Below are 20,234 nucleotides of genomic sequence, written 5' to 3'. Positions count from 1 at the left end.
TACTCACCCCTGTAGCAGTGTCCGGACAAGTCTGTTCAGGAAATAAATGTCCAAGACCATCAGCATAGCAACAAGGATCACATGACCAGAGTCTGTTGCTATGCTGACCGCAGGTCTTCGACGTTCATTTCCTCAGTACAGGCTGTCCGGACACCGCTACAGTAACGAGTAGAGCGGGGACCTAGACTTTCCGTTGGAGCCCCCGATAATCATTCACGGAGCCCCAAGGGCTCCGCATAGCACACTTTGGGAAACCCTGGTCTACATAACTGTACTACTGCTATTGGTTTACTTTGCTCCCAACTGCCGTCAGGTTCACTTTAATACGATAAAAAGGCTTTGTCCGTGGCAACCAATCAGTACCAATATTAAAATTGGAGCTTAGAAGCAACTCGAATATAAGTTTGTTTTTATATAAGCAAATTCCCAGATTCTATTCACCCTTCTGTGAAGGCAGATTTGACAAACCTCTACATGAGCAAAGCTACCAGACTTTCAAAAAATATGTAATGAAAAGCAAACCTTTAAAAGTTTATTTCATAAACCATTCCATATAAAATACCTACAGCTGGCTAAACGTTGAAATACAAAAACAAACAGTGTACAGCAATAAAGGACTGTCTAAATAACAATACTGCTTAGGCAATTTATTGCCTTGCTTTAATTTTGTTAAATATAAAATCTATACATTCCTCTCACAGAAGCTCCACTGTAACTATCATGACCATTTTACTAAAATATGTAATTTTTAAATAATTGGACAACCCTGTGATTATTGAAAAAAACATTAGTATTTCAACTGAAATCAGTATTCTAACGAGCTCCTTCACCATTCAGAGATATAAAGGTACTTCATACTAGGGGTATCTGTTGTATTCCACCTCAATTATAGCAAACGTTAAAAACAAACTGGATGCTAGACAAATATCAAAAGAGCACAATGCACCCAATAAAGTTTCCAAAACTGGAATCACGGTAATCAGTTACAAACTCCAAAACCTGGGAATATTTTTATGCTTTGTATAGTTTACAAATCACACAGTGAATGAAGAAATCAGGGAGTATGGTTAAAACAGGATGTGCTATAGCTTCCTAATACAGTCTACTGCACAAGGATGATATAAAGTTTATTTACATAAAACACATGGATGTATGTGCAAGACAAGAGCAAAATGCATGGGTGAGGGAAGAAAAGAAAATAAATAACAAAAGTCGTTTATGGAACCATAATGTACCAGCAAGTTAGAGCACACAGATTTCTCTATTTTAGCCAGGTTTATAAATTCCCTGAGAATCCCTTTTAATGACTACAAAAAAAGTAGCATTTATAGCAAATTTTCAAATTATCATCAAAGGTCACCAAAAATCCACAAGATATTCACTCCAGATAAACCAAGATTGACTCTCCTAGAAAAGAAAAAGAAAATTAGAATGAGAACAGATGACAGTTGTAGATCCTACATTGGTATGTTAACTGTTAAGGTTTTGACTAGGGCAGCTTTAGAAGAGACAGTCACTACATGCTTTATCAAATCTGCAGAATGTTAATTCCACTGAGGATCTTCAGAAAAGTAGTGAGAAGATCAGTACTTGCTAATCTCATCACCCTTCACCACTTAATTTTGGCCATTTATGGATTGCACAACTCACAGGTTTAGCAGTGTCTTGTTTGTGCAATTGATTTGATGCGCCAAACAGCTGCATCTCACAAACCTCAATTAAAAACAAAAACAAAACAAAAAAAAACAAAAAACACAACGAAATGTAGACTATTTTTGTCTTGTATGTATCCAACTTTAGAATAAAACATGCGGACATCTTCTCTAGCGATACCCATTGTACGCTTTAGTGATTCATTGTTATAACTGAAAAAGAATGAATAATACATTTCTAAAAGATGGAAAATATTTCCATCAGTCAGAAAACACATTTTTAACCCAATTGTTTCCATAAAAAATCATTTTCAAATTGTTCCACAAATAAAAAAAAAAAATAAAATATATTAACATTGGTCTTTTTTCTGCCCACATTTGAACCGTAGAAAGATTTTGATGTTGCCCAACTGAAAGGGGCCATCTCAAAGTTATGCGCATTAACAATCTAAATCCCTAAACCTAATGCACAGTTTATATAAGAGTATGGAAATTCCTATAAAATCCCCAATCTAATCTACATGCAATAATAGTTTTGGCACATTTCTGTGGCTTTTACTTTACTTTGAGACATGCGGCTGTGAACAGAGGTGTGGTATCTTGCAGTTTTTACACAGTACATTTTCTTTGTATAAGGCTAATTTCACATGGGCGAGTGCGATATCAGGCTGTGAAGCACATCCCGATATCACACTTGTCGACGTGACGTGCTATTTCCCTGTGGATGCAAGGAGTTAGAATCAAAAACATCTCTCACCATTTCGGAGAAGTAGCGATCCTTCGATGCAGCTGACAGCTGCAGTGGCACATTGGGGATTGCTGTGCCAGCATCCCCAATGGGGTGTGATGCTGTGCCAGCCCTAATGAAATCAATGGGCGATGCAAGGGCATGCCCAAAGATAGAGCATGCCACAACTTTCTTTTCCTGCCTCACGGTGCAGGCAGAGAAAAAAAAAAAAAAAAGGCTCATGTGTATAAATCCCCATTCAAAAAAATTGGAGTTCAAATTTGTGCGCCTTGCAATGCACAATTCCCACGCGGGATTCTCGCCTGTGTGAAACCAGCCTAAGGGAGTCTACTTAAGTACACATTTTAGTTGCAAATTTGAAATTATGCAATTTTTGCTTACAATCTTTGTTTGATACAAAGTTGCCTGAAGTTGGTTGTGTATTAATTATTAAAAGTTGTAATTTCATATAGAGTATACTGTGCACCTTCTAGAACATTTAGATTTTGTTAGTCTAGTAGTTTTTAGTGGCAGCAGTATATACTCTTGAACACATTTGTGGATGACAGCCATATACTGCATGACCTCGGTTCCAGCGTTTTTGAGAGCACAAGCTCATGTTGATGTGAAGGACTGTAGTATATATAACCTTCGCACCCTCCGATTGATTATTTCTATATTGCTTTAGTGCTTGCCTGTTCATTTTAGCCACAAGTGTTTTAATGCATTTTTAAAAATAATTCCTGTTCGTTGCAAGGTTACATGAAGGTGAACATAGCCGTCAAGACAACTACAATCAGCAGGTTGTCGGCTTTCAGAAAACAGAAGGTTTAGGGGATGCACAAACCTTAAATAAAAAGTATCGTCCTTTCCAGTTCTGGTAATCTTATGAAGAGATAGGTCTGAGTGGTATACATAAACTCTACACACATTGAACTTTTATTTTTGGGAGGCGGTGTGAACTCGATTCTCTAAGTCACGTTTTTAGCTACTAATATCAATGTTTTATCATTTCTTGAAAAGTTATACTTTGCTACAAAGGTGCCTGTGTTTATTTAGTGCTTAGTGTCATTCTGACAACGTGCCACGTGTCTACTTCCAGAAAATTTATAAGTGCACACGCCCTTGTGTGGGGTGCTGGCAGAGCTTTTTAAAAAAAATAAAATTCATAACTAGGTTTTAATTTGTACACGTCAAATGTGAAAATTGTGCCAGCTACCAGAGGTGCAAAATAGGTAATAGGGCATTACTTACAAATTGATGGGGGTCCAAGTGCTGAGACCCTACTGATCAGGAGAATTGAGTCCCCACGTGAACAGAGCAGCGGTCAAGTACACTCATTGCTGCTCCATTAATGTCAATCGCGATCCCAGAAATAGAGTTCAAGTGCTTGGCTATTTTCAACAGTCCGGCTGAAATGATCGGAGTAGCAGTGAGCATGCTCAACTGCCAGTCCATTCATGCAAAGACCTACGGGACCCGCAGTCTGGGATTAGTGGGAACCCCAGCGGTTGGCCCCCCACCAAACTGAAAGTTATCCCGCATTCTGTGGACTAAGGGTAACTTTTAATCTGGGTAAACCTCTAAGTTTCTGCAGGGCATTTGCTTTTTTAATAGTATCAGCATGGCAAGTTGATACCACTGGCAAGTTACAAATGCTCCCACGGTATGGATAATGCAGCTTTGGAGGATATGCTCCATACCTGGTATCAAGGAGTACCAGGAAACCATGTACCCACATGGCAAAAGTCAAATTTTATAGATAGTTTTTTCTGTGATTTGTTTCCTCCTTTTATACCTCTATTTTGGTATAAGCCACCTCCTGGGGGCAGCTGACCTCTGTACTGCAATTTCTCCAGAAAAAACCTGTGTATAAGTGTGTGAAGGCAGGATACCTCTACACACACTGCAACATGGTCAGTCAGTGAAACTAAAAGCTTGGAAGAATTTCATGTTCAGAAACTATAAAATCGCTGACAGTTACAGGCAGTGTGATAGCCCAAAACAGAGTATTATCCAGACATGAACGACTACTTATTTACAAGGAGGAATAAATGGGTATGAATTGAGAACGCCTTATGTGCTGTGTGCTATCTACCAAAAGTGGTAGCAAAATAAGTTCATTAGAAGAATTGTAGCATTATGGATTTTCAATTTACTTACCCAAGCATTCCAGATTCTTTAGTCTTTATTATGTACAAAAACATCAGCAAGGTATGGAACAAGTTATTTCTCCCCTTGAAATATACAAACAAAAAAGCCTAATATATTAGAATTTCTACTTTGACAAGCTGAAGTATCAGTGATAAAAGAACATACTGCATATACAAGTATGGCCAGCCAAGTGCCTTTTTGGATGCCATAGTAAGGGCTTATGTCATCGGGCGTATAGGTAAAAGGCTGCAGTAGTCCCCCAGCATTTAAAAAATATAGGCCCATGCTGCGCGTACGAAAGTCCACTTACTTTCATTGACACCATTAATTGCGTGTCACGTGGCAATACACCGCGTAAGCAATTAAAAAAAAAAAAAAAGAAAAAGTTACCCATTAGAGATGAGCGAGTATACTCGCTAAGGCACATTACTCGAGCGAGTAGTGCCTTAGCCGAGTATCTCCCCGCTCGTCTCTAAAGATTCGGGGCCTGGCGCGGGTGACAGGTGAGTTGCGGCAGGGAGCAGGGGGGAGAGAGGGAGAGAGATCTCCCCTCCGTTCCTCCCCGCTCTCCCCCGCCGATCCCAGCATGTTTAGAGACAAGCGGGGGGATACTCGGCTAAGACACTACTCGCTCGAGTAATGTGCCTTAGCGAGTGTACTCGCTCATCTCTATTATCCATCCTTCACCCTGATGAGTCAGGGACTGCAGGTTTCCCTCCAAGAGCAGGAAAACCACTGATGCATTTGCAAAGCTTGATAATTTTATCTGCAAGTTTCTTATTTTTGGGGGTAGATCCTCTCTGGGTTAGTGCAATCGTGGGTGAAAGGAAAAATCCTATCCACTGTTTTCACAATAGCAGCACAATGCCGTGTCCTTCGCGATTCATCCAGATCCATTTGAAAATGGATCCAGCGCAACAGTCACTGCATCTACACAAAGGGCAGCCATGACACCAATTTAAACAAAGCCTAACAGAATTAGGCCTCATGTCCACGGGGAAAATCAGATCCGCTGCAGATTCTCCATGGAGAATCTGCAGCGGGTCCCTCCTGCCCCGCGGACATGAGCGCCGAAAATAACAATAAATCAGAATTAACTCACCTCCCATCCGCTCCGTTTCTTCTCTTCACCGCGGCGTCATCTTCTCTGCCTCGCGGCCGGATCTTCTTTCTTCGGCTCGGCGGAAGCGCATGATGACGTCGGTGACGTGCCCCGCGCATGCGCCGGCCCGAAGCAAAATGATCCGGACGCGACTGAGAGAAGATGGCGCCGCGGCGAAGAGAAGAACCAGAGCGTGTGAGTAAATCCCGATTTTTGTCTCCCGCGGATCCGGACGGCTTCCATAGGCTTCAATAGAAGCCCGCGGGAGCCGTCCCCGTGGGAGACCCGCATGAAAATGGAGCATGGTCCGGATTTTTTCATGCTCCATTTTTAAAAAAAATCCCTTTTATTGACCATCCGCGGGTATTTATCTACCCCGCGGGTGGTCAATGCATCCCTATGGGGTGCGGATCCGCGGGCAGAAGAAGAGTTAAAATCCGCTGCGGATTTTAATTCTTATTTTGCCCGTGGACATGAGGCCTTAGAGGGGAGAAAAGTTCCAAAAGACTTGCATTTTATCCCCCCAAATTTTAAGAGGATATTAAAAAAAGTGATGGCATATTAATAAGATACATATTTATTTCATGGGTCAGTGCCAAGACATAACCCAATCTAAGAACTTCACAATGCAATGCTGCATTGCCAGTGAGAATGAAGAACATCTACATTTTTTGCTCACTGGAAACAGTGTAAAATAAATACTTACTAATAATTGCAGATTCTCTATGAGTTCTATGGTTTTCTTAAAATCATGCAGATAACATGTCCATACACGTTTATGTTAAAATGATACCTTTGGCAAGTTGTATATGTGCCTTTGATAGACAAGCTCATAGTGAGGAGGATTGATGTTGCTCTGGTGGATGCAAAAGACATTTTCATTTGTAGTATCTATTGAGAAGAGTATAAAAATCATGACATTAAAATAGGATATTGTTTACTTATACAGCAGCATTTGTAATACAATTATGAAGGTGGCCACTAAATTTTACAGCAGTTCCCTCCATTCCTCAGTAATAAAAAGTAAATGTATTCGAACTACAAAGTGAAAAATCTTCCTGAACGATGCTGCGCCCTGCGTATGTGGTAGACTAGAAAGACCCTTATGAAAATAAATGTATTGAATTTGCATTTACAAAACAAATGTACACATAGACGAAAATAAGAGCAAAGGGCATTAAAAGACATGCCCTGCTGTTTCCAATATATTTTCCAGAACTGAATTATCCATTTTGCTGTATTTCCCTTTCACATTGTGAAACCTCTACAGTGCATATCTGTTCTAGTTAAAGTATATCCTAAGAGCAGCTCAGAAATAAAAGGGAATATTTATGAAACTGTCAACCAATCAGAGCCCAGCTTTACTTTCGCCAGAGTACAATACAAAAGTTAAAGCTGTGCTGTGATTGGTTGCTATAGGCAACTAAGAGGTTTTGGTTGTTTTTTTTGGGTGGGGGTAAAGCCCATTTTATAAAATCTCCCCTAAAGTTTCTTGGAATATTAAAGTATACATTAAAAGGTCTCATTTGTCAAAACCGTCTATGGGTGTGTTCATATGTATTGTATTTTAGTGCGGATCCACACCCAAGTCCAGAGTATAATCTGCGCTGAGGATTTGGGTGCACATCTGCACCGTAACCCAGGCTTAATTGAATACCTTTACTTGGGAAAACAGGGGCCTTTAATGAAATTACATTCCGCCACAACAAATGTGACATTATAAGACTTGCATCTTGAAACCTACAGACAGTTTACACTTACATACCAGGTTTATCAGGGGTCTGCACAAAGTGCTGAGAGGTGAAGGTTTTGCCATCAGGATACTTGGGATGAGGGGGCAGTCGCGAGTCAAGGTACGTACAGAACACGTGCATGAGTATCTTTAAGATTAAAGCAGAAATAAAACTGATGAAAAGTGTTTTACTATATGAAAGCAATTCTAAAACCATCTACACAATGAATGGCTATATGCAGTGAAAACTAAACTGGTTGTTCAAACACTGTTGCCTTTATTAGTCCACTGGTCAAATCAGTCAAATACAGAAAAATATGTGGCCATCTTTGTAAGTTATAGTGAACTTATTTGTAGAACTAGCTTAAAAGTTAAAGTGGTAGTCTCATGGACACAATTTCTTTATAAAATATGCTATTGCTGTAATCAGATGACCACAATGGGTTCAACCAACCACTGCAAGTGAAATGTAGAATTACATGCCATCCACCACAAGAGCCAGCCATGTAATGCATGGATGCACAGATGCAGCCAGAGCCAAAGAACGGCTCTCCAATCTGGCACATTGAAAAGCAGGGGGCCTGTATTAAGCCTTATACACAGCAGGTGGAGAGAAGTTCTAGCTGTGAGACAAGGCTTTTAAAGAAGCACTCCAGCAACTGTTTTTTGTAAAACTGGAGCAACATGCGCCATTATTGAAAAGGAAAGAATAATGTAGAGGATCTTGCCTATATCTATTTTAGTTTAGTTGGCTACTTCTTCCCTGTGATGCAATTTCTCTACTGCAGCCTTCATATGTGTCTGGCTCTTAAGAGGCAAATGGGGTGAAGTCTCATAACATTAGCCTTACCCTGCATCTTATATAAGGCTAGTAGTGATAGAACCCAGTGACATCTAACCTTTTGCCTTTAATAATACTATGGTCACTGCACAATAACCAGAGTATTTTTACGAGACGCTATTTCATTTACACTAGTTTCCTCTGCTTCCCGCTTATGACTGACAGGTTTCTCTGCAGTAGAGCGGCATGAAGCTGTATCACAGAAATAAGACACTGGAAATTCTACAAATGGCACTTACTGGTAGTATAAGCTGTGCGAGTCAGAGGAGTTTTCTAACTACAGCTAGTTATTGTATGGACTCCCCTACCATATATCACTGCTCTCCTAGTCCCTTACATAGGGCAGAAATGATCTCTTCAACATCACTCTATATATGAAGAGACATATAGAGGAATAAGGAGAGGAGCAGGGTGAGGAGGAAAATCTCCGAGAGCTGCCAGGAGAGATTTCATAGGTCGTGATGTAATCCTGAAGTTCACAGGAAGTCCTAAACACAGGCGAGACAGACTTCCTTTCTATACAGTAGTATAGTGGTCAGGCTGAAGATCACATGACAAGACCGCCCATAATGAAAGGCTTCAAAATGTTTGAATGCAACTGAGCTGGGATGAAACACACTGCTAGAATATTGCTGCAGAGCGTGTCTCCAGTGTGTAACAATTGGGCTCGCAGCTTTGTTTGTCACGCATGCGCAATTGTTTCAGCTTCCTTCTCTCTTGGCGCTAACAGGTGCCTCAGCGATTCTACAAACACCAGCCATCGGGTTCCCGCTACTCTGCTGCTACAGAACCATGCATACTTAAGAGAGCTCACACAGAATTTAAGTACACATGGTAGCGCTGTGGAATGGTAGATGATCAGCACCACAGCTTGCCCATACTTCGGTAGAAAACTGTGGAAGCAAGCAGTCCAAGGAGTGTTAAACCATTTGCAAAGCAAAGTTATACTAAAAATTGGACCATTAAGCTTCTTTACAATAGAGGATTCCCTGGATTATTGAGCATACCATCTCTGTCCCCTTTAGTAAGGCTGTAATCATTTCAGGAAGGTAGAGGCCGTACTGGCATACAAGAGATTACCACTGAAGACGTGGCCTTAAATTTGCTCTAGAATTCACATATTACATGCAAATCTGGATCCCAATTTCACCCTCTGCACATCAATGTCTGAAATTCATGACAAATCCGGAAATCTGCACTAGAATAGAGCATGTTGCGAAGAGGTAAAATTGTCAGTTTGCTCACATGCATTGCACTGTACTTTTTTGCAGATACTCTGTACAGAACCTACACTTAAAATCCACAGCAAATACATATGTGAATGCGGCCTTTTCTTCCTTTCACTTCAGTGTGCGAACAAGAACAAAGCTAACATGTTCTAGCCAGGAGACCAGCGACTAGCATACCGCAGAGTCTGTAGGAAGATCTGTGTCCCATTTCCGCCCTTTAAAGTCTCCACCTCCATTCCACCGGAAAGAGCTCATGCATCCCCCATGGGAGAGTTCTAGAAGAAAATAGCAAAAAGCACATGATGAATAGCAAATATCTAATCTCTCGTTATGAATTACAGACACATTAAACATGAAAAAATGCTCTGAAGGGGTCACTGTATTGTGCATATAGAATCTGTCATAAATAGAGCTGATTCATAATTCGAGTCCCTTAAATACGTATTAACCCCTTAACTCCAGTTTATTTTAGCCTTTAAAAACAGTAAAACTACATATTTATAATCAATTGAATATGTGGCTATAGGGGAGAACAAAGTGTATCTTGGTCTGGTGGATATTTAGATATTAAGGGACAATTTAATCCTATGCACATTTGACAATAGAGCCTGGCTTTTGTCGCCTCCCTTTGGTCGGGGAGGGGAGCCCTGGGACTTCAAGCAGGAGGATATTTGCTGGCGGGACACAGAAAGGTTAGGGCTTTTCTGTGCCACCTTGCCTGAGGGAGGTAGGGAAACAGTAAGGATGTTAGTGGCAACCCTGGTGTTCCTCTTCAGTAGGGGAGTCGAAGGAACTCCAGGATCCCGAAAACCTGCAGCTGGAAGGTCTGCCTCCTATGGACACTAAGCTAAAACTGAGTGGTTAAAGGAGGGGTACAGCTGGTAAGGGGAGTCAACTCTTCCTTTGCTTAGTGTCTGCCTCCTAGTGGCAGGAGCTATAACCCCCCAAAATTTAAAAAGCCATGTTTGGAATTGTCGCATCCGTAGTGACCCATGTAAATTGAATACACTTTTTATCCCACATGTCAAATGCAAATTATAAGCAAAAAAAAAAAAAAAAGAAAAGAAGCAAAGCTGCTTTGTTTTTGTGCATTTTGCCTCCCAAAAAAACCACAATGAAAGTGATTAAAAAAGCCATACGTACTCCAAAGTGTTATGAGTACAAACTAGTACTAGTTCAAACTACAGCTTGTCACGCAAAATAAGCCCCCATATGGCTATGTTGACAGAAAAAATAAAAAGTTATGGACTTTAAAAAAATGGAAATGAAAATCCCTCCAAAAATTGTCACATCCTTAGGTCCAAAACAGACCACGTCACTAAGGGGTTAAACAAACCAATTGAAAAACTAATGTGATATTTTGCAGCAAGAAACAAATACAACAGAATAGCATCGTCTACAATATAGGACACAGAAGTTATTACCTTTAATACGTTCAAAGAGGTATTCCTGATTTGGAGTGATGTCCAGGTACTGAACAATAACATTGAGTGAAGGGATCAGAGGTCCCTTTACAAGAGCTGCTTGCTTTAAACTGCTAATGCTGGACTCTAGAAAGAAATAAACAATTGTGCACATTGCCGAATTATGGAGGGAAAACTCTATAGCTGAATTGATAGACATGGGCGGTAAACAAAATGATCACTATGAAGTACAAAAACTAATTACCTAGGAATAGAAAATAACAATTCTTTATGAAGCGTTCTTCCTAATTTGCCTTTTATTGCAATAGTTCTATATTCCTAACAGGGTGGTAAGAAATACATACGGTAATAAATGCCAAGTATTACAGTTTCCCACTGGCATTCAAGTTAAGTGATCAAAATAAAACCCCGCTCAGCAGAAGTGTTGTGGCGTCACCCACATGATTTTCTAATAAATACTCAAGGGCCCAATGTAGTACACATATGTAGCCTTTTAAATCTGCAGGTGGTGACGATGGGGGAGAGGGGGGGTGAAAAAAGCACCAATTCAACTCTTGGCAAGACTCAAAAAAAATTCCATGAGAAATCAGAAAATTCCATGACGCATATGAACCCTGTGTTATCTTCCCAGTTTCCCTTTGGGTTGATAGGGCTACCAAATCCAGGGAATTCGTAGTGGTTTCCTCCAACACCACAGCTCGAGCGTCAATTTTTCTTCCGTCTGCTATCCTCAATGTCCACGTTTCACAGCCATATGTTGCAATCGGGAAGATAATAGCTGTGATTAACCTCCGTTTGATGATGACTGACACATCCTTGGACTTTCATATTTGGTCCATGCTCACCATGGCCTTATGCCCCAGTGCTAATCCACACTTGATCTCACTTGTCAAGCTGCCACAATGATCGATGAGAGACCCAAGGAATACAAAACTATTAACTACTACGTTTTCCTCTTTGTTGACCTTTATGTGGACTTCATAGTTGGTGGTGGTCATTATCTTTGTTTTCCTAATGTTCAGGTGAAATTCCATCTTCTCACTTGCTTATTTTGGCTTCAGGATTAGCATCTTCAGATGTTTTGGTGTCTCTGCTTACCAGGGCCATATCATTTGCCCTGTGGTATCTTAAATTAGTAATGGTTCTTCTACCTTTTTTCAACCCCATACCCTGATCATTTAAAGGGGTTGTCCCGCGCCGAAACGGGTTTTTTTTTTTTTAAACCCCCCCCCCCGTTCGGCGCGAGACAACCCCGATGCAGGGGTTAAAAAAACCACCCGCACAGCGCTTACCTGAATCCCGGCGGTCCGGCGTCTTCATACTCACCTGCTGAAGTTGGCCGCCGGGATCCTCTGTCTTCATGGACCGCAGGGCTTCTGTGCGGTCCATTGCCGATTCCAGCCTCCTGATTGGCTGGAATCGGCACGTGACGGGGCGGAGCTACACGGAGCCCCATTCAGAAAAGAAGAAGACCCGGACTGCGCAAGCGCGGCTAATTTGGCCATCGGAGGGCGAAAATTAGTCGGCACCATGGAGACGAGGACGCCAGCAACGGAGCAGGTAAGTATAAAACTTTTTATAACTTCTGTATGGCTCATAATTAATGCACAATGTATATTACAAAGTGCATTATTATGGCCATGCAGAAGTGTATAGACCCACTTGCTGCCTCGGGACAACCCCTTTAAGTCCAGCCACCTCTTTATTACTTCCACATACCCTATCCTTACAGAGATCAGCACTCGCACAAGCACGTGGGCACAATGATCACACAAGCAATATATAAAATCGAGAGGTTTGCAGTGTTCTGTGATGAATAAGCTGTATTTAAATAGCCCTGAAGAACAGATATAACAGTCTTCCATACATTATCAATTTTCTACTATTCAAAATATTTACCGCCTATTTGCAACTCTGGACATCCAAGCCGCCTCATCTGCATGTTAACAGTTTCCATTTCTTGAACCAATGGCACCAAAATAGTTTCATTAATCCACTAATAAAGGGAAACAAAAATTTATGCAAATAACACTTCATTTTTCTGGCAGAAATTGTATATTTCAAACATTAATAAAGAAGGACATACATTCCTGAGTTTTTCTGTCCATGAATCCATGTGGTCTAAAAGTTGGCGATTCATTATAACTCTTGCCCATATCTAAGAAAGGAGAAAAAGAGTTAATCAAGTTAAAAACTTTAAAAGCTGAATTGTGGAGAACTTTGTCAGGGGGAGGGGGTGTCTGTCTAGTTTTGAAAGAACCTAAAGACTGCTTTTTCACAAACATTTTTCATCAGCATTGTATCAGTTTTTTCTGTCTGCAGTACGGAGACCCCACTAGAGGAGCTCTGATCGTCTGGGCACAGTTATCTGAGGAGGAAATGCTCAGAAAGGGGATCGATCCATAGGTTATCCTGAAGAACGGAAAGTGGACGTCCCGGTAAGTTTCCAAGGTCTGCCCTGGTTAGACTTGTACCTGGAATCTCAAACTCTTGCTGAGAGGTGGACGAGTGACAGTAGAGGCATTCTATGGCCATTTGTGTATTGCGTTCAAGAAACACTTTAATGTTTAGAAAGCAACCACAAACAATGTGCTGTAGTTACTACTGTACCTCCTCTGCTGCCTGCTTGGAGCCAAGGTCTGCCTCATCCTTGTGTGCGGAAGGAGCCTGAGACCTGCATGCCAGCTGGTACTGGTACTTCCTAAGCGTGTGAGCATAATCTCCCATGGAACGGCTGTAATTCCAGAAGGTTGGGCTATTTGATGTGGAGCTGGATTCTGGACTCCCTAAATTACCAGTCAAAAGAAGTTTTGTAGTAACATCAGAGGAAAATTCTAACAAGACAGGCACACCAAATGTCGTCACATGCACATCAAATAATAGAAAGTGATACAACTGAAGATAGGGTTTTGTACATGCAAGAACTGTGCTTGCTAACCATAACATAAGAAGTTTAAGTTTTCTTAGCTAGATATCAGAAATATTATTGCTACATAAAGCCCTTTAAAGAACCTCATACCCAGCTGAGAACGCTGTTGCTTTTCTTCTTCACTACGGAGGAACGTATCCAATGACTTGAGATCAGTCATATAGTCATCCTTGCCAGCAGGGGAACTGTAAGCAAATGGTGATGAGCGATACCGAGATCTTATCCCACTGTTTTCCAGTGGACCAAGGCTACTGGGGTATGAGGGTGATCCTTGTGTTGGACTAAAGCTTTGCATCTGGATTGAGAAATACAAAATTACAATTGTTTTCATTAATAACCCATTCAGAAAATTTTTTAATCCATAGTCTTAATAAATTACCGATCGTATAATTATTTTATCATAACATTACATTCTGGATGATATACCTGTGTAATATAAGCAGTATTGTTGAATTATATCACTTCAAATCAGTATTTCACCGAGCCACAGATCTAAGGGCTGCTGTCCACGGACGATCTTGCATTTTGTTACTCGTGGCGATAACCCAGCCGCAAGTAACGCAGTGCAGACTTTCCATAGCGTTGCCCTCTGTCCACGAGCGGACTCAAATCGCAGCATGCTATGATTTGATGCGATTCTCCGCGGTGAGCCTATCTGTCAGAAAGGCTCACCGCAGAGAACTGTCAGTTCTCTCTCCTGCTCCCCGGTGGCAGGGGGCCTTAGACATTAGGAAATAATAGCTAGTTTGCATAGTCAATGCCACATATAAAAAATTTTTTGAATAATTTATTCTTTATTGAAAGCACTTTGAAATAACAAAACAAACTTGAGGTAACAGCCCAGTCTAAGGCTTCATGTCCACGAGAAAATTATATTTAGCAAATCTGCACATTAAAAAAATGCCACTTTCAAATCTGCACTGGAACCTCCGTTCGGAAGTTTTGTGACAAACTATCGGAAGAAAAAGAGCTACATGCAGCAGTTTTTCTTCCGGTAAAATGCCAGACAGCTGAGCGGAAACCAAGCGAACCCAATTATACTCAATTGGGTCCGTTCAGCGCTGTTCAGTTCTGTCATAAGACTAATCCTATTTGGCCAGGGAGTTCCCATTTCCTGTACCCCAAGCGGAGCAGGAAACCAATACCCCCCTATGCAGATGTGAAAGCAGCCTTAAATACCAATATTTGCTTAAAAATTATTTTCATATAAAATTGCCAGTGTTCCCTAAACCCAAATTAAAAGTCTGTGTGAATAGAGGATTTAAAAAAAGAAAAAAAAACCGTCAAAAGGACCAATACTGGAACCAGAGATACGGATGAGGAAATACTGCCAGACACGGGCCAAGATAAGCAAGCTCAGTATTAGACAGCTAGGAGTGAGACAATAAAGGGGGAGATTTAACCCCCAAAAGAGAAATCTTATCACACCTTTTATTTGAAGGGGGTGCCCACCAAAAGCACTGCATGAAAACAACATTAACGTCAGGGGCTTTTATTCCACCTATTTCATAGAGGTTAGTTAAAGTGGAAAGTTTAATTCTAGCACAAGTGGCACCCCAAGTGAAATTGTTACAGAAAAGTCCATTGGGGAAGTAGTTTCTTTGGCAGGTTTGGGTAAAGTGACAATAAGGGCCTCTAACATCTCTGAGGGAAAGGAACCCTTGTTCATTGCCTCATTAAACACCACCACCATATAGGGGGCCAGAAGGGAGGAGAATTTTTTTTTAATAACAACCGTTAGCAAAACCATTGGAGATTTGAGAGGTTTTAACGTTTTGAAGGCTTCTAGAACTTTAGAGTTAGAGACCGTGTGTAGAAAGAGAGGCTAATTGGTCAGGTGACAGGTGCAGGAGATTAATGTTCTGGAGACAGTTTGAAATTTCTTTCAATTGGAGTTGATAAATATTTGTATCTTCTCTTAGATTATAAAGAGAGGAGTAATATGAGGCAAAGGCATTAGCAATTTCTTGGGGACGAGTAATTTTATTCCCACCAGAGTCTAAAAGATATTCAATGTTTTCCTTAGATTCAAGATTAAGTTATTCGACCAATAGCGCCCAAGGACGGTTATCATGTGCATAAAAAATGTAATATTCATTTTATGAAAAATATCATGTTTTCCCCCAAAAGACTCTGAAACTTGGCCCGCAACCTAAATATCTCTTCTGTTCTTTAAGGCGTTCTTTTCACCCATAAACATAATTGCGAATGAATTTTATGAGCTGATGGAAGTTCACTCATTGGATATTACCTTGGTGTAGCTATTGTTTGGGGAGTAAGGTACAGCTGAAGAAAAAGAACTGCCACTGCCTGGTAGCAGAGCCTGCATCTGGGGGCTGTACCCACTGATGAAACTAGAAGAGAACTTCGGACTGGTACTAGGTGAACGTGATGGACTGTAGCTCAGTACACTCTGCCCTTGCATGTTAGGAGGAGATGTAGATGCTGGGACCACACTTTTCACAAGATCCTTCGGTGGAGTACATTGCACATCTGCAAATAAGAAATCAGTATTAGAAATTAAACATTAATGGAGAATCTACACACCAGCTTTCTTTGAAATGTAAGGTTCTCAACCGATATAACATCAGAATGGTCTGAAAGGGAGTGAATTTCTTACCGAAAATTCCTTTTTCCCGAGCCATCCTGACGGCAGACATGGAGGTTGCACCTTGACCTTGTAGGGACAGGAAGCAAGAGACTTCAAAAGGCTCCTCCTGCCTCCCATTCACCAGTGTCTTCTAAATTACTTACATGGACATGTCGTGGTTAACCAAGGAAGATTTTATTGCTCCGAGACAAAATTAACATGGTTAGTTCTTTTGAAAATAAACAATAAGAGGGTAAACTTACCCGGATTAACCAAAGAAATTATGCACAAATTTACCGCATAAACAAAACTGTCCAACATAGGAGCCTCTGGGCTACTGGTTCGTGCCCGCACAGGCGTAGGTACCACCGTGTGAATTTTCGGGAGGGAAATACGTGCCGTCAGGATGGCTCGGGAAAAAGGAATTTTCGGTAAGAAATTCACTCCCTTTTCCCAGCGCCATCCTGACGGCAGACATGGAGTATACCAAATTAACTCTCAGGGAGGGACCACTGCTTGCAGGACCTTTCTCCCGAAAGAGAGATCGGAGGAGAGGTCCGTATTCAGCCTGTAGTGTTTTGTGAAGGTATGCAGGTTGGACCATGTGGCTGCCTTACAGATTTGTTCTGGCGTGGCCATGGCCCTCTCTGCCCAGGAGCAGGAGACTGCCCTGGTTGAATGGGCCTTGAGTCCTTCAGGGATAGAACTGTTGCCGGAAGAGTAGGCCTGCTGGATGGTGGATTTTATCCAGCGGCTAATGGATCTTCTAGAAGCCGCTCTTCCTCTGCCCGGCCCCTGGAATTGGACAAAAAGACAATCAGCCTTCCTGAAAGATGAGGTCTGCTCTAGGTAGCATAAAATGGCCCTCCTTACATCCAGGCTATGGTAGTCTCTTTCCCTATCGGTTTGGGGATTTTGACAGAAGGATGGGAGAACAATTTCTTGCTGTCTATGGAATTTTGAGGCTACCTTTGGGAGAAAGAAGGGGTCTGTTTTTAGTATGACCCTATCGTCCTGGATTAATAGGTAGGGTGTCTTACAAGATAGGGCCTTAAGCTCGCTCACACGCCTTGCCGTTGTGATAGCTACTAAGAACACGGTTTTGAACGTGAGGAACCTAATTGGTATCTGCTCGATAGGCTCAAAGGGGGGTTTGCACAGGTTTTGGAGGACTAAGTTTAGATCCCATGGGGGAACCATACTGCGGATAACTGGCCTCATTCTCTCTGCTGCTTTCATAAACCTGCGGATTAGTCTATGCTCTGCTAGGGGCTGATCTAGGATGGCCGAGAGTGCTGACACCTGCACCTTCAGGGTTGCCGGCCTCAGGTTTTTGTCTAGACCCTCCTGGAGGAAATCCAAAATCTCCGCCACAGAAGTGTCGAGATTGGAGACTTCCAACCCCCTCCAGGAGGAGAATCTTTTCCAGATTTTATTATATATAGCAGAGGTGACGGGTTTACGGGACTGGCGTAACGTCGCGATGACCCTAGAGGACAGACCTTGACTTAGTAGCGTCTGTTCCTCAATATCCAGACCGCGAGGTTCAGTCTCTCTAAGTTGGGGCACCGAACTGGGCCCTGCGTTAGAAGATCCATCCTGGATGGAAGGCGGATTGGTTCCGTGATGGCGAGTTTTAGGAGTACCGGAAACCATGCCCTTTTTTCCCAGTGTGGAGCAATTAGGATCAGTGTGATGTTGCTCTGCTGGACCTTCTGGAGAACCCTCGGGATCAGGGGTATGGGGGGAAAGGCGTATGCCAGACTGAAGTCCCAACTCTGGGAAAAGGCGTCTAACCCCTCGGCCCTGTCCTTCGGATCTAGGGAAAAGAAGGCGGGGCATTTTGAGTTTTTTCTGGTCGCGAACAAGTCCACCTGTGGACTGCCCCAGGTTTCTGCAATATGACGGAACTCCTCTCGATTCAGCGACCATTCTCCGGGGTCCAGGCGTCTTCGACTGAGGAAGTCGGCTGTCTGGTTCTGGGACCCCTTGAGGTGGACCGCTGTCAGGGATTGTACTGTGGCCTCGGCCCATCTGAAGATCCGGGCTGTTAGTTTCAGCAGATGCACGTTTCTGGTGCCCCCCTGGTGGCGAATAAGCGAAACGGCGGTCACATTATCAGAGAAGACTTTTATGTGCCTCTTCTTTAGAATATCCTGGGATCTGTGAAGCGCTTCCCAGATGGCCCTAAGTTCTCTGTAATTCGATGTCTGGGTACGCAGCGTCGGGCCCCACTCGCCCTGGAGCAGGCGCTGCCCTACTTGTGCTCCCCAGCCAGACTGGCTCGCATCGGTTACTATCGTGATGAAGGGTTCTGCCACCCATGGTGACTCAGCCTGTAGAGTGTGGGTTGACCGCCACCAGCGGAGGGACTTTAAGACAGATGATGACATGGGCATCCTCTTATCCAGGGAGATGGGTGTCCCATCCCAGTTACCCAGGATGGCTCTCTGTAGTGTTCTGGAGTGCGCCTGGGCCCAAGGGATAATGCCGATGCAGGAGGTCATGAGGCCCAGGAGCCTCATTGCGTCCCTAATTACCATTTGTTTTTTCTGGCCGCCCTCCTGTGCTGCCAATCTAAGACTTTCCTGTCTGAGTGGAGGCAAGGACAAGGTCTGAGATACTGAGTCTAGCCGCACCCCCAGGAAGGTTTTCTGTGTTTCGGGGAGAAGACTAGACTTGGGGAAGTTGACTATCCACCCCAATCTTTGAAATAGAGAGATGACTCTGCTAGTGTTGTCTCTGAGGGTCTTGGATGAGGAGGCGATTACCAGGAAGTCGTCCAGGTACGGGATGATATTTATACCTGCTACATGGAGATGCGCCACCATCTCTGCCACTATTTTAGAGAATACTCGGGGTGCTGTAGAGATGCCAAAGGGTAGGCACTGAAACTGAAAATGGCGTACCCGACTCCCTATTCTGATGGCAAACCTCAGGTATTTATGGTGTTCTAGCAGGACTGGGACGTGGTAGTACGCGTCTTTTAAGTCGACGGTACTCATAAAGTCTCCTCTTTCGATCAGGGTTACCGCTGACCGAACTGTCTCCATTTTAAACCTTTTGTAGGTAATAAATTTATTCAGGCCCTTCAGATTCAGAATCATTCGAAAACTGCCGTTTGGCTTTTTTATCAGAAATAAAGGCGAGTAGAATCCCTGGCCCTGCTCTACTGTGGGGACCCGAACTACCGCCCCCATTTGCAGCAGTTTAAGGATTTCATTTTCAAAGATATCCTGCATGGCAGGGGATTGTGTGGGGGTGATTCTGAAGAAATTGGGGGGCCGGGTGAAGAATTCTATCCTGTACCCCTGGGCTATGAGCTGCAGGACCCACGGGTTATCCGTTATCTCCTGCCATTCTCGGGAAAAATTTAGTAACCTGCCCCCCACCTGGTATTCTTCTATAGGGGTAGGGGTTGTTTTTATCTTACCCCTGCCTCCTTTGGGGTAGGACCAGCGCCCAGTTTTTCCTTTGCCCCGGTATGGCTTGAAGGATGGCTGGCGTTTGTAGGAAAATCCCGTTCTGGCTTGATCCGGGAAACTGTGAGTTTTGTCCGTGGCTCTTTTCAGGATCTCCTCTAAATCCGCGCCAAAAATGTGCTGGCCATGAAAGGGGATGGAACACAGTCTTCCTTTAGAGGCTGTATCTGCCTTCCAGGTTTTCAGCCAGACTGCCCGTCTGGCCATGTTGGATAATGCGGCGCTTCTGGCCGCCAGCCTCATGGACTCGGCAGATGCGTCTGCCAGGAAGCCTGTTGCGGACTTTAGTAAAGGCATACATTCCAGCAACGCCTCTCTGGGGGCCTTCTGTTTGATTTGGTCATCTAGTTCCCCTAACCAGAGGAACATAGA

At 42.8% G+C, this 20,234-nt stretch overlaps 1 protein-coding gene across 2 annotated transcripts in view; it reads right to left on the bottom strand.

The window, feature by feature from the left end:
• Positions 1-510: 510 nt before the first annotated feature.
• Positions 511-20,234, bottom strand: part of TMEM209 (transmembrane protein 209) — a 29,727-nt gene continuing 10,003 nt past the window's right edge. For both annotated transcript variants that reach the window (XM_066592153.1, XM_066592152.1), the window contains exons 5-15: positions 16,042-16,283; positions 13,881-14,085; positions 13,472-13,647; positions 12,948-13,019; positions 12,761-12,857; positions 10,862-10,987; positions 9,615-9,712; positions 7,401-7,515; positions 6,429-6,526; positions 4,543-4,616; positions 511-1,407 (exon numbers count right to left, since the gene is read on the bottom strand). In XM_066592153.1, coding sequence (XP_066448250.1) covers positions 1,350-1,407; positions 4,543-4,616; positions 6,429-6,526; positions 7,401-7,515; positions 9,615-9,712; positions 10,862-10,987; positions 12,761-12,857; positions 12,948-13,019; positions 13,472-13,647; positions 13,881-14,085; positions 16,042-16,283 — 1,361 coding nt within the window. In that variant the 3' untranslated portion in view covers positions 511-1,349. The remainder of the gene's footprint in view (positions 1,408-4,542; positions 4,617-6,428; positions 6,527-7,400; positions 7,516-9,614; positions 9,713-10,861; positions 10,988-12,760; positions 12,858-12,947; positions 13,020-13,471; positions 13,648-13,880; positions 14,086-16,041; positions 16,284-20,234) is intronic.

Source organism: Eleutherodactylus coqui, chromosome 2, assembly GCF_035609145.1.
Source record: "Eleutherodactylus coqui strain aEleCoq1 chromosome 2, aEleCoq1.hap1, whole genome shotgun sequence".
In the NCBI taxonomy this organism is placed as follows: Eukaryota; Metazoa; Chordata; class Amphibia; order Anura; family Eleutherodactylidae; genus Eleutherodactylus; species Eleutherodactylus coqui.
This window is presented reverse-complemented; position numbering and strand designations above follow the sequence as displayed.